The sequence below is a fragment of the Scylla paramamosain genome, chromosome 4 (genome assembly GCF_035594125.1).
Source record: "Scylla paramamosain isolate STU-SP2022 chromosome 4, ASM3559412v1, whole genome shotgun sequence".
NCBI lineage: Eukaryota > Metazoa > Arthropoda > Malacostraca > Decapoda > Portunidae > Scylla > Scylla paramamosain.
Genome location: NC_087154.1, coordinates 23,722,027 through 23,737,380, shown reverse-complemented (window position 1 = coordinate 23,737,380; position 15,354 = coordinate 23,722,027). Strand labels below are relative to the sequence as shown.

Sequence of the window (15,354 nt, the reverse complement as noted above, 5' to 3'; positions counted from 1 at the left end):
CATGTTATCTTTTCTTATTGTTCTCATCCACATCATCAGTCTGATGTCCATTAACAACCTGGGCAAACAGGTTGTCTATATTCCTGCAGCACCCAATCTCCGCACCCACCAAATATAAAGGAATACTTCCAAATTTTTACGTTTTTTTTTTTTCTGCATCCTAATTAAGTGATAAATGCGTATTACGGCACGGCTGTTAGTAATGAATGAACAAACAAACAGTCAGCTGTAATCTGATATTTCTGTTGGTAAGAGCATATCTGATTTGCACACTTTGGTAATGGACAGCAGACACTGTCCTAAGATCCCATCGAAAGAGCCCATCAAAGGCCACTCAACACATTCGACCATCTTTTATTATTCAGGCTGATCCCACAAGCCTCAACTTTGTCCAAAACTCAGTCACCAGACAGTCATTTGATATTAGGGAGAGCTATTTTATGTATCACTACCATTAATTAATGTTGATATAATTCTTTATTTTCCGTTAATGTGTTGGATCGCTGTCTGGGTGACGCGGGATTGGCTGCTGGTGAGGCTATCGTGGCTCTCGGCTGGGATTTCCTGTCCTTATCGTTGTCATGAAGCTCCTCGCAGCGTTTCTTCACACAAGTGATAAAATAAACGATAGCTGGCGGCGATAGTTCAGGACTGAATCTAGACAGGATGCGGAGTCCCAGAAGAGACGAGATAGTGCTCCACCACCACTACCAACATCACTACACAACCATCACCACCATCACCACTACTACCACTACCATCACTATTTATGTCGTCACTACCATCATTAACATTCGCTACGAAATTTATGGTCTCAAACTGCTACTACTATTACTACTACTACTATTACTACACTACTACTACTGCTACTACTACGACTACTGCTGCTGCTACTACTACTACTACTATTACTACTACTACTACTACTACTACTACTACTACTACTACTACTACTACTACTACTACTACTGTTACTGTTACTACTATTACTTATTATCACCACTTGTGTTATTCAACAAGCTGTTCTAGACAACGCGAGTCAGACTCGATGTGACCGTGTTCTCTGAGAAATTTGTTCTCCCTACAAATCAATGAAGAAAGTCAGCAAGTAGTAGAACTAGCATTAATGGAACCACTAGTAGGAGTAGTATAAGCAGTAGTGGAAATAAGTTAAAATATTACTATTACTATTACTACTACTACTACTACTACTACTACTACTACTACTACTACTACTACTGGTGCTGCTGCTGTTGCTGTTGCTGCTATTTATTAATATTTATTAATATGTTAACAGTAACAATAAACATAATGATATTGATACGATACCTAGTTATCAATATTATCAATAACTATGTTAGTTTTCATATATATATATATATATATATATATATATATATATATATATATATATATATATATATATATATATATATATATATATATATATATATATATATATATTCTTTTAATCATTATTCCTATTATTTACAACTAATTCTTGTTGAAAAGCTTTCCGACACAATCTTAATACGTCTCATCTTTCCTTGGTGTTCATGAAGGCAAGAATTCAGGACTGTGTCCGATCCGCCGAGCCGCCTCCATGATTCCATTTCATACCCCGCGAGGCTGTTCTGAGTGAGGCCATTAGCTCCTGGTCATCCCGGACGGCAGAGAAAACGCCGGTGCAGGAAGAGGGGAAGGGATAAGAGGACGGCAAGGAATGCATGAGAGAAACAGGGAGGGAAGGAGGGAGTGAGGGTCAAGGAAAGCACAGAACATCCGGCTGTTGTGGTCAGGAAGGATCAGCTGTCCAACAACGGGACCATCTTGCAGTGTCTCATGGTGGGCTTCAAGGACGCCATGACGCGCATCCTCTCCTCCATGTGTCGCCAGGCTAGTGAGGCAGATCAGAAGAGGTCGCGTCGGGAAGGAAGGAGACGCAGAGTGCACGATAAAAGAGGACTCGCAGTGAGCATGGTTGATAGATAGTAGCTGGACACCATTACCAAGACAGTCAGTCTTCTTTAAATGACTGCTCTCTTTAAAATTGTAGATGTGTGGATGGCGGCGGACATCCTTTACTCATCACACTTTTGATTTTATCCTTTTCACGTCTTCAGTAAGAATGTTCGGTCTTGAAAGTTTCGCACGTTCGTGTCTGGAATAATGACCTAAATTTTATTGACTGAGAAGTGCTTAGTACTCAGCACTACTCTTTCTGTGAGCCCAGCAGGGGTGAATTGGCAGTCTTCCTGGGCTGTTTATACATATGCGCTTAAGTTATGTGTTTCTTTTCTTTCAACTCATTCATGACCGGTAGGACTTGAATCTCTCCCTCTCTCTCTCTCTCTCTCTCTCTCTCTCTCTCTCTCTCTCTCTCTCTCTCTCTCTCTCTCTCTCTCTCTCTCTCTCTCTCTCTCTCAGCAAGGACACACTACAATTATACACAACTGGAAACACAGACAGCTACAAAGAAACAGGTCACACAAAGATAATCTCTCGACGCGGGCCACCTCACACAGCACAACGCTGCGGCGGGGCGAGGTGGGCTGGACGGGCGCCACAGACACATGCCTATCAGCGGCGGGTGATGATCTTAATTACCCTGTCTTTCGTTAGTGTTCGCCTTAACTAAGAAACTATTCCATTTATTTTTTCAGCGTCCAGATAGTCACAGACCATTTATCGCGGTGACTACGTGATTATTTATTTATTTATTTTTTTATTATTACTGTTATTATTTTTATTTATTTATTTATTTATTTATTTTTATTTATTTTATTTATTTATTTTTTTGTCGTCACTCACACGAAGGAAGCATTTAGGTCTGACAGAAATTCCGTGTTCAAGTTTGCTTACATAGGACACAGGAATCAAGAGTTGGTTATGAATACATGTTTTTCTGATCTAGGAAGTTCCGCTGTATATGAATAACTCTCTCTCTCTCTCTCTCTCTCTCTCTCTCTCTCTCTCTCTCTCTCTCTCTCTCTCTCTCTCTCTCTCTCTCTCTCTCTCTCTCTCTCTCTCTCTCTCCGCACTCACACACCTTTCACTCTTTCACTCCCTCTCACTCTTTCTTTGCTCTCAGCCTTACCGCTCTCCCTGCCTCACCCCCGCCCATTTCCGCTACCCTGGGGGCCTTCCACCTCCGGGTTCATGTGTTTGATAATGCGATAACCTGTCCCGGCCCTAACCCCATCACCACCACCACCTGAATGAAGCCCATGCCCGCATCCGGCACATTCACATCACATATAAAGTTCACATCAAGGAATATCATCAGGCTAAGTAAATGAAGTATAATGCTACGTACTACTAGTCAATATGATAAAGATAGGAAGGCAATCTTGTCCTAAAAGAAAAAAAGGGAACAAAAAGATAATACAGTCCGTTTTTACTGATCGTTTTAAGAGTGCTGGGCCTGAAAATTCCTGCTGCGTGGAAAACAACAACAAAAAAAAAACATCGGTAAGAAATACTCGTAGTGATAGGTTTTGATATCTTCTGTTGTTGTTGTGATTAAAAAAATGAAAGGGAGGGACGGGAGAGGGGAGAGGAAGAACAGCAAAGGTGAGGAGGAGAGCGAAGGAGGACGGGGAGAGAGAGAGAGAGAGAGAGAGAGAGAGAGAGAGAGAGAGAGAGAGAGAGAGAGAGAGAGAGAGAGAGAGAGAGAGAGAGAGAGAGAGAGAGAGAGAGAAAGAAAGAGAGAGAGAGAGACGTTTACTATGCAGCGTTAAAAAAAAGGAAAACTTAACCGAGACCCTAAAAAAAGTATATATATATAAAAAAAACTGCTAAGCGAGGGGACGGTGGGTGGTGGTGGTGGGCCAGGTGGGTTGGGGTGGGTTGGGGCTGGGTGGGGCGGGATGGGGCGGGGCGGGGTGGGGCGGGGGTTACCAACTTTTCACAAACAAGGGTGGAGGGCCCATGTCCACATCCGGCCCCGCCAAGTGCTGTTAGGTCCCAAAGTAATGGCCGTTAACGCTTGTCATTCGCATTTCGAGGGAGTTGCCTTGACATTCCTCCTGACGCGGCCACGGCGACACCAGTACCGCCACAGCCACTCCTCCATCCCTAGCTCTCCTTTTACTTTTTTTTTTTCCTCCATAAGTACTACCTGAGAGGAGTGAGATGAAGGTGCAGCGGTGAGAAGGCAGGCAGGCAGGAAGGCAGGCAAGGTGGGCAAAAGTGGGGTGTTCGGTCAAGTGATAGTGGTGGGGTTCCTAAAGGATGTTGTCGCCTCCCCCAATCTTTCATAACACCTTCACTGCCACCACAACTACCAGCCCCAAATCTTTGCCTCAACCCGCACCCCACAATCACTTCTTATTAACACACACACACACACACACACACACACACGGAAATATTAAAGCCACCTCCACCTCACATTACCTGACCAGCTTCCTTGAATTCATCCACAGCCACCTGGACAAGCGAAACACCTCTCTAGCTGTTGCTTTTGTCGACTTCAAAAAAGCCTTTGATCTAGTTGATCACACTGTTGTCATCAGCAAGGCAGTAAGTCTGGGTCTCCCTCCTAATCTGATAGCGTGGCTAGCCGACTTCCTCACAGGGAGACGTCAGGCCGTTCGCTATCAGGGCTCTGTCTCTAATTTCCAACAGCTGACATGTGGAGTCCCCCAGGGGACCAAGATGGGTCCTCTATGCTTCCTCCTCCTCATCAACGACGCCCTCACCGACACCCCCCATCGCTGGAAGTATGTGGACGACTGCACCGTGGGCGTCCCAGTTTCCAACAAGAACCCGGACTACTCGCCACTGCAAGCAATTCTGGAGCGACTGCAGACGTGGACAGAGGAGAGCAGGATGACCATCAACCACAGCAAAACTGTGGTGATGCATTTCTGTACCTCCTCTGTACCAGTGCCCCCTCCCCGGCTCACAGTGGGCCCTCACCCCCTCCAGGTGGTCCAATGTGCCAAGCTTCTCGGAGTCACGGTGGACGACCAGCTGACCTGGAAGCAGCATGTCGCCAGCACCGTGAGATCAGCTACCTACAGGCTGTACATGCTGCGCAGACTCAGGTCGCTGGGGACGCCGACAGATGAGTTAAGGGGGGTGTACCTCACCTTCATCCTCCCCAAACTCATGTACGCCTCCCCAGCGTGGTCCTCCTCCCTCACACACACTCAACAGCTACAGCTAGAGAGTGTGCAGAAAAGGGCGTGCAGGGTCATCCTTGGCCCTGCATACACCACCTATGAAGAAGCCCTGACCACCCTGAGTCTGTCCAGAATATCCACCAGGCACCGAGAGGCTCTGGAGAAGTTTGGGAAGGGACTACTGCATCATCCGCGTCTCAGAGACATGCTGCCGCCCGACGCGCCTCGCCCTGTCCGTGCCACCAGACACCACAACAAAATAACGCCCCTGAAGGCGCCGCGCACGGACCGGTACAGACTCAGTGCGATTCCCACCATGGTGCGAGCCATCAATCAATAGTATTTCCCTCCTAGATTAGTCTTACCGTTAGGATTACTGTTAAGCTTTTCCCCATCCCCTATGTACATTTTCAGTTTGTCAACTGCCTAAATAATAAACCGTTTATTATTATTATTATTATTACACACACACACATACTCGTATACACAGCGAAATGTGGGTCGCGTCGCCCTCAGACTTAGCTTCCGACAAATGATTGATTGTTCGTCGCAGGTTTTTCTGTACGCAATGCACACGCGCGCCGACACACACACACACACACACACACACACACACACACACACACACACACACACACACACACACACACACACACACACACACACACACACACACACACACACACACACACACACAAAGGCAATGGTTGATGAAGGACAATCTAAAACGCAAAACGGATGATTGCTGCAATGAAAACAACGAAGCAAGTAATTTCATACGATTAAGATTTTTCCTTCTAACTCTTTTTTTTTCTTTATATGTTAACATTTCCTTGTTTCATTCTTTTTCCCCTCCCCTCCTTTCTTCTCTCAGTCTATCCCCTTCCCCTTCCCCCCTCTACCCCCTCAGGTCCTCGCCAAACATAAAGGTTCATAAGATAATCAAGAGCCCATATTCCACACAGCAGAAACAGAAGCGGCCTTTGTTAGAAATTCAGCTACCTTCCTTCTTCTCCTCTCCCCCTCTCCCTCTCAGACCCTCACCTGGACCCTCTCCCTTAACTCCTCCCCCCACTCACTCCCTCCCCCTCCCCTAGCACCTTTTTAAGCACTGCTGCACCACCACTACATTACCATTTTCCCTCTCGCAGCCCTGTTTCAGCATACCCACACTCCCTTCTCTCTCTCTCTCTCTCTCTCTCTCTCTCTCTCTCTCTCTCTCTCTCTCTCTCTCTCTCTCTCTCTCTCTCTCTCTCTCTCAAGTTTTCCTAGTATTTCACCATGAGTGTGGTATACAATGTTGCCTTTTTCTTCTCTCCTCCTCCTCCCCGACAATCTAAACACACACACACACACACACACACACACACACACACACACACACACAGAGTGACTCACACACATATATATATATACCAGTGCACGTCGCCGCGTCACACATTCATACAAAACAAACAAAAAGGTGTGAAGTGTTGGTAAGAGGTGACGCATAATACAGTTCCACCACCACCACCACCACCACCCGCGCCACCACCACCACCACCGCCGTCTTCACTTCTTTCATCCCCTGCTCCTGTTCCTCTCTATCTTTCCCTGCCTCCTCCACGAGATGAGATGCCCACATTCAGTAGTGGGTGACATGAAAGCAACAGCATTTGGGTCACACAGCGTTTTTTTTTTTTAAAGGTAATCTAGATTTTACTTCCTGACGAAGATGACAAGGGAGAGAGAGAGAGAGAGAGAGAGAGAGAGAGAGAGAGAGAGAGAGAGAGAGAGAGAGAGAGAGAGAGAGAGAGAGAGAGAGAGAGAGAGAGAGAGAGAGAGAGAGAGAGAGAGAGAGAGAGAGAGAGTACAAGGGAGGGTAATATATTAATAATGTAAAGGAAATAATATGATAACAGGAATATGAATAAAAAAAAAAACTGATATTAAGCACATAAAAGGAGATGAAATTAATTTTCTTCCGCTAAAAAAAGGAAACAGGTCAATATTATCTGATGGTTTCTGTACGTGTGTGTGTGTGTGTGTGTGTGTGTGTGTGTGTGTGTGTGTGTGTGTGTGTGTGTGTGTGTGTGTGTGTGTGTGTGTGTGTGTGTGTGTGATAGGGATGTGCGTACTTCATGGGGATCGACACACACACACACACACACACACACACACACACACACACACACACACACACACACACACACACACCACGCTCCTTCACTCACAAAATTAATAAGAACACAAGTAATACTCGAAACCTCTCTCTCCCATTCCCTCAGGTTAATAAAAGGAACCTCAGAAATGCGATATGAGGATTCCTGACGTGCTCTCTCTCTCTCTCTCTCTCTCTCTCTCTCTCTCTCTCTCTCTCTCTCTCTCTCTCTCTCTCTCTCTCTCTCTCTCTCTCTCTCTCTCTCTTTTGCGACACGTAGGGTCATTACAAAATAACAAGAAAGAAATACTTGGGGGAAACAGAGGGATTTCAGTACAGGTAATACGAGAGAGAGAGAGAGAGAGAGAGAGAGAGAGAGAGAGAGAGAGAGAGAGAGAGAGAGAGAGAGAGAGAGAGAGAGAGCAATGTGAAGTACAGATCGTGTCTTGTTCCTCCAGTTACAAAGCTCATAATTCGCCAAGTGTCGGCTGGTGGCTCGCGGGCCCCGTGCTGCGTCCTGTGACAGACACGATGATTTGTGGAGAAGCGGAGGAGGTGGCAGTGGTGGTGGTGGTGGCTGGACACACACACACACACACACACACACTAGGTCTCGCGTTATCAGCTGTTTGTTTGCCTTTGTTTACTTTATCCTTGTCGGTGGGACGGAGATCAAAGATGCCGACGACGGAGCTGTCTATGTCACAAAGACACACACACACACACACACACACACACACACACACACACGCGCGCGCGCGCGCGCGAGCGCGCATGCACACATAAAAAAAAATAAGAAAAGATATATCCGAAAGCAAAAGATAGAATGTCGATTCAACAACATACAAAGCGATACTGAAGGCAACCCGAGGAGTAAAGATTAGCAAGATAACCTCCCCAACTAAAAATGCAGGAATAACAAGAGCAGCTCAACCTGCGCAGCATGCCTTCATTTATTCTCATTTACGACACTTGGATCCGATAGGTGAGCTTCTGGGCGATTTTGTGGCCTTCAGAACTAAATGGTCTTCTCCTTCAATAGTGGCAACACACGTGAATTTAGTTTTTTTTTCCCCCTTTTTTTTTTTTTAGCACCACTTCAGCCTCATTCGTGTATGAAAAAGGCCACGGAAAGGCGCGGTTCGCGGGACTAGCGGGAGAAAGGTAGAAGTGTGATGTTTTTACGGATCAAACAAGAGTCGACGCTAAGCACGGTGCCAAGTATTACGATAGTTGTGGGAGAAGTTATGAGGGGGTGGGGAGAGGGGAAGTCGAGGGAGGAAGGAGGGACTTGTGGCCTTGGAAGTAACGCAGGGGAGGAGAAAACAAGGAGGAGGAGGAGGAGGTGGAGGAGGAGGAGGAGGAGGAGGAGGAGGAGGAGGAGGAGGAGGAGGAGGAGGAGGAGGAAGGGTGCTGTAGTGCCTGTTTGGTGTCCTCTGGAAGGAGAATTTTGTTTCCTCGTGGCCTTGTAATGTCCCGCGGCAATAGCGGTGTTCTGGTGTCCTTACCATTGAGGTGTCAGGTGCTCGTGTCCTTCAAATGGGTCCTTCGCTTCCCCAGTTTTTTTTTTTTTCTTCCTTCCTTCCTTTTTTCTATATATTTTTTTGAGTGTCAGAGTAACCTTGTGCTCGTGTGTCACGGCGGCGAGGAGCGACTGAGTCACGCGGGGCGAGGCCACCACTGTCCTTATGGCGCGGGGAACAAGATGTAGAAAAAAGTCTCACGATGCATAAAATACCAAACAACCAGAGGGACAGACAGACTAGAAGAGAACTAAACTAGCAAATCTGTAGGAATAATTGTAATTTTTTTAATAAATTACTTGCTTGAAACGCTGAAAAGAAAAGGTTTACATTTGTGCTTCTTAAACACACACACACACACACACACACACACACACACACACACACACACACACGCGCGCGCGCGCGCAGGTGGAAACACTTACCTTTCTGAAGGAACTCTAGGTGTTGCCAGAGGATGTCGCCCATGAAAGGAGGCGTGCGGTCGAGGAAGGAGTCGCGGCCCATCCCCACCAGGTCGCGGCCCTTCATCTGGAACTCCTGAACTGACACTCCCTCCAGGCTGAAGTCCTTGATGGCCCACATCAGCCATTGCCTCACGTTATCCTCTGACCACTGCTTGGGATCTGAAACACAGACATCTGCCGTCAGCGCCACACACAACACAACAAGCCTTGCCGTACACATCACGGCTTACACAATCATTTTCACACAAGTGTAGTCTTGAAAACATGTACATAATCCCATCAGTAAGAGCACCTCTAAACCATAAACTAGAATACATTTTTGCACGTAATATAAATCATAATAACCTTGACGCACCAAACAGTTACTTAATTACCAGCAATTTATACACGTGATAAATGCACGACAGCTGACAAGGACGTTGTTCATTTCCTCGACTGGAAAAGAAAACATACAATGCAATCCCATGACACTCATTCGTGAAAGCTGGACAGACTCAATCCGATAACATAACACAAAACAAAACCATGAAAACAAGACGGAAAAACAAATGAGCAGCCACGGAGTGTAGATAAGACCCGAAGTCGCCTTATCGCGGCAACAGGCGTGGTGGAGCTCAGGTAACCACGCGCACCGCACTTATCTCCCTGCCTGCTCTGTGGCACCTCGGGACCTCCGCCACACTTACCCCACTTGTTATCACCTTCGTTATTGTCTCCCTAATCCTAATTTACCTCATCTCACTTTTCCCTTTTTCCCTTACGCATGTTTTCACTCTCTTCTATCTCCCCTGCTGCTGCTGCCACTGCTCTGTCTCTCTCTCTCTCTCTCTCTCTCTCTCTCTCTCTCTCTCTCTCTCTCTCTCTCTCTCTCTCTCTCTCTCTCTCTCTCTCTCTCTCTCTCCCATCCTCCTATCACATGTTCACCCCTCCATCTCCCCCTCCCCCCAGAGGGTTTCCTGTCCACTCCTCTCGCTCTTGTGGTCCTCAGTGAGAGCCACACCAACTTCTCCTATTCCCGTCACTTTTACTGTCTCGGTGCCGCTGTGGTTCATGTTGCACTGTCTTCCTTAGCGGGTAATACATCTACTCTACATGATATTGCAAAGGAGTAGCACCTCACTGAGCATTCCTTGAGGGTTACAGCAAAGAGTTGACGCTATAGTGGTGTTGGTGGTGTTATAGTACAACCACCAAGGAGCGCCCCAGGTGGCTCTTGATCCCGTATGGCCGCGGTGTCAACAAGCCAGAGGTCAATAGAGCGGGCCAGGGAGTGCCGTAAGGGGGACGTCTGTTATGAGTTATGATAAATATTTAACGGTGCACCACAGCCAGGGTCGCCGACACTCACTCACTCACACACACACACACACACACACACACACACACACACACACACACACACACACACACACTCACACCCACACACACACACACATATATATATATATATATATATATATATATATATATATATATATATATATATATATATATATATATATATATATATATATATATATATATATATATATAAGGGAAAGTGGGAAGCACACAACACACACACACACACACACACACACACACACACACACACACACACACACACACACACACACACACACACACACACACAATGATTGCCACCATTTACCACCATTATCACAAGCACCACCATCACCACCACAACTAGCCACACACACACACACACACACACACACACAGGTGGGGATGGTAGGGGCCATGATGAGAGCTGCGCAGCCATGGACTCTCCTCAACTATAACCTCTCCCCCTCCCCACCTACACTGTCCACCCTCTTGTCTCCACTCCCGCCACCTGCACTCCTAACTGACCCGTCCCCGCCCCCGTCCCCCGCTCTCTCCCAACCCTCGGCTAGGAACAGTGGACGTCTACTTGGACACTCTTTGTTTGATGGCTGCGGCGAGACGGAGGCAATGAACGGAGAGATGGCGTGCGAAATGAGAGCTTCTTATTTCACGTTTGTCCATTTGGTTACTGACTGGTGAGTCCTGCAGAGGCACAGAAATATATAACAATTCCTCATCTACTACTACTATTACTACTACTACTACTACTACAACAACAACTACTACTACTACTACTACTACTACTACTACTACTGATTTTACTTTCAGGTACTGTTACACCACGATGGCGACAAAGACAGCCGGTGTTGTTGCTTTCTGCTGACCTACAACTGCAGAAATTATTGTTCAGCCAGGCAGTGAAAAATTGGCGAGCTGTTTACCTTGATGACAGTGGTACCATGAAACACAGCAGGGGTGTGTTTTGGGGAGGCATTAGAGAGTGGCAGTTCATGAGTGTTCTTGTTGTTGTTGTTGTTGTTGTTGTTGTTGGTGGTGGTGGTGGTGGTAGTGGTGTCAGGGGTCTTCAGCTGATGGCTCTCTCATTCCCACGCCCTGCATCACCAGCCCCCTCCTCACCACTCATCCTCAACCTCGTCACCACCACTCACCACCCAAGCCGTGAATCACCACCATTACCACCACCACCACCAGCACATGTTACATCGTTAACTCAACACTCAGCACAGTTGTCGTCTTCCGTGTTCATCCCTTCACTCATAAGCACAAGTTTATTGCCTCACTCATTATAGATATTTTCTTCATCTATTTCATTATTCGATACAAAAAGTGACTGTCATTGATTTGGCTTTATAGTTGTTGGCAGAGTTACTTTCATTCCTGCTCAATATCACTGGTTTAGCCACCCCGTTGTCTGGCTAAATGATGCTGATCTAAATCACTACGCGATGCCTCTTCTTTGGTCTCATATCCGTCACCACGACCACCACCACCACCACCACCACCAGCTTTACATCCCCGCTGCGGCACATTTTCAGATCACATTCCTTCACACAAACCACACCCCCACCACAGCTACTACTACCACCCCCACCACTAACACCAGGTTAACCAACACCTCACCACAACACCACTTGTCTATCACCGCCACCTCCACCACAACGACCACCACCACCGCCACCACAGTCTCTTCCTCACCAACAACACTTAATCATTCCCTCTATCACCCCTGCATCCCACCCTCATCACCACCTACGCCTGCATCACCATTACCCGTGACGGAGGAGGAAGCGAGGAGGGAGTGAGGGGAAGGAGGAAGGGAGGTAGCGAGGGTAAGGAGGGGGAGGTCATACGGGCTCCACCCTTGTATTTAAATGAGGGGAAACAGGACCTCGGTAATGCGCACTGCTCACTTCTTCCCCTCGTTAAGACTTCCCACAGGTGTGCTGGAGGACGGGATGGTGAGTGGCGGGGCAGGTGTGGGCGGTGTGTGGCGGAGAGCGGGCTGGCGGGCGGGAGGCAGAGCGAGCGGTTCGGGCGGGTAATTCCTGAAGCTCTAGGTACTAAACAATAGAGCGGTCGTGGGAGGGAGTGCTGGTAGTGCTACAGTGGTACTCTATTGTGTACTTGTTGTGGGATCGGAGGGAGGGAGGGAGGACCGGAGGCAGGGCGGATCGGGAGAGGGGAAGAGGGCAGCGAGGGCACATGGGAGGAGGGGGAAGGAGACCCACGGGAGGGCTATGGAAGGGTCCAGTCCGCAAGAGTCTCTAATTATATGGAGATTTATACACAGCTGAGTGTGTGTTTGTTTGTAGCTCCGCCTTGTGGGTCCCTTGTCCTCCAGGGCGTCTGGTTCTCAGGCTTTTCGAGAGGATAACTGGAGCCAGATTTGCTCTCCAACCAAAATGAAATATTGCGCATAATGTTGACACTCCCTTTGGATGTGAACATGGAAAATGAAGTACATCCACTGGTCAAAAAGAGAAAGAAGATAACTCGGCAGACAATGCAGTCACTGTTCCTCTCGTACAGGCGGTTTTGGAGTTCTTTCCCGTCCTACTTCACGTAAAGCAAAAACTTCGAAAGAGAGAGAGAGAGAGAGAGAGAGAGAGAGAGAGAGAGAGAGAGAGAGAGAGAGAGAGAGAGAGAGAGAGAGAGAGAGATCCAGCGTCTAAGAAAAACAAAAACACCGAGTCATTTCAAAGAGTATTTTCGTGAGTAAGAGCCAGAGCGCCACCGAGCACACTACAGCTCACAATGCATCTCTCAAAAAGCCGCACCACCACCACCGCCTGCACCTGCCAAGCCTCCGCCTCATGGGAAAGTAACACAAATATTGAACACTAATTCCACATTTTATTTTCAGAGGATTCGAGGAAACTTATTTTTCAAACCTAATGAATAATGAGTCGGTTGAAGAGGAGGAGGAGGAGGAGGAGGGGGAGAAGGAGGAGGAGGAGGAGAGTGAAAAGTGAGGATAAAGGGAAACAGAACACGGTAACGAACTGCAGCGACAATGAAGGGGCGATTGAAACTAAGTGGAAAGGAAAAAGAAGAGGAGAGAAAAGGAGAGCTAGCGAAGAGCGGGAGAGAGGGAGAGGACCATTCATTATTACAATCGCCCCTCCACCTTCATTATGACAATTAAACAGTTACAATTGCTCTGTGAAGTGCCATCATGGACATCGGGGAGGACGCCCAATAGAGTGCTATGCCGCGCCTCGCCATAAGACACACACTCCCCTTCATCATACTTGACAGATGGACCTTATGGACACGCGGGTTCAGGCTGGTCACGGGCGAAGGCGAGTGTGGGAGCAGGTTGGGGGAGGCAAAGGGCGAAGGAAGGGAGGGAGGGAGGAAGGGAGGGAGAGAAAAGGACAGAAGAGATGGCGGGAGTAAAGAGACAAGGAGGGGAAGAGGGAGGAAGGATAAGGAGGGAAAACTCAAATATTCAAGATCTGTGCATTAATATCAGAAGGAAGTTCGCTTGACTGAGTAGCAAGTCACTTGACTTGCTGTGTGTGTGTGTGTGTGTGTGTGTGTGTGTGTGTGTGTGAGAGAGAGAGAGAGAGAGAGAGAGAGAGAGAGAGAGAGAGAGAGAGAGAGAGAGAGAGAGAGAGAGAGAGAGAGTGACTGATTGGTTTGTATGGGAGTTTGCACTTTATTACTCGTACGAGTACTCTTGAAATGATAATGAGTAATAAGTTTACCGTAATTCTGAAAAGATGAAAAAATGACAGGTGTAAGAGCAGCAGTAACACCACTGGAGGAGGAAGGGGAGGAGGAGAATGGTGAAAGCTGTGAAAAAAAAGTTTGAGGAATGAACAACAAATGCATATAAAGGAGAAGAAAGAGGGAAAAAGAAGTATTACAGAGACGCAGTGTAAAAGAATACGTGCAAGCAGATGTAAACAGTGGATGCCTTGCGTGGTAAGCGAGCCTCCACACCCGCCCCGCCACGCCAGCCTGCCTGCCTCTGTGTGGGTGTGCAAGTAAAGACTCGCCACGATAAACAAGTGAAAAACAAGGCGAAAATGGAGACCGTGGAGAATAAAAGTAATGGAAACATGGCAGAAATAATAAAAAAAGAGGAAATAAATAGTAGTAGTACTAATAGTAAAAGTAGTAGTATTAACAAAAACAATCTTATTTTTATTCTTCTTATCTTTATCAATTTCCTACGATACTTTACTAAATGCCACGAGAAGAATGACACAAAGGCAAAAGTTGTGCAAGCGAGCGCTATAAAAGAGACGCGTTTCTCTCCGGTGAGGAAATCGAACGAGGAGAAACAAGGAGGTGCGATAAATAAGGCACAGCGACACAAAAAAGAATATTCATGGACATAAAAAATAAAACAGAGAGAAAAACAAGGAGAGAAAAGAGAGAGAGAAAAAAAACCGTACGCACACACACACACACACAAAAAAAAAAAAAAAGGAAAATGAAGGTGCGAGTAATTCTCCACACACACTCACACACACACACACTCACACACACACACACACACACACACACACACACACACACACACACACACACACACACGCCTCACTCCTCATAACAGAAGAGAATTGACGTAACAAGCGTCACAGGTGTCTCTTTATGACTGTGTGACGCCCAGTCCAGATATACCCCTTCACGCCCTCCCCTCCAAGGCCCCCCACCCATCTCTCTCTCTCTCTCTCTCTCTCTCTCTCTCTCTCTCTCTCTCTCTCTCTCTCTCTCTCTCTCTCTCTTCTTCCCTG

At 47.0% G+C, this 15,354-nt stretch overlaps 1 protein-coding gene across 5 annotated transcripts in view; it reads right to left on the bottom strand.

Annotated features, from left to right (window-relative positions):
* LOC135099885 (ETS-like protein pointed) overlaps positions 1–15,354 on the bottom strand; it is a 117,438-nt gene that overhangs the window by 20,651 nt on the left and 81,433 nt on the right. For all 5 annotated transcript variants that reach the window (XM_064002514.1, XM_064002512.1, XM_064002515.1 and 2 more), the window contains exon 3: positions 9,218–9,418. In XM_064002514.1, the coding sequence (XP_063858584.1) occupies positions 9,218–9,418 (201 nt within the window). The remainder of the gene's footprint in view (positions 1–9,217; positions 9,419–15,354) is intronic.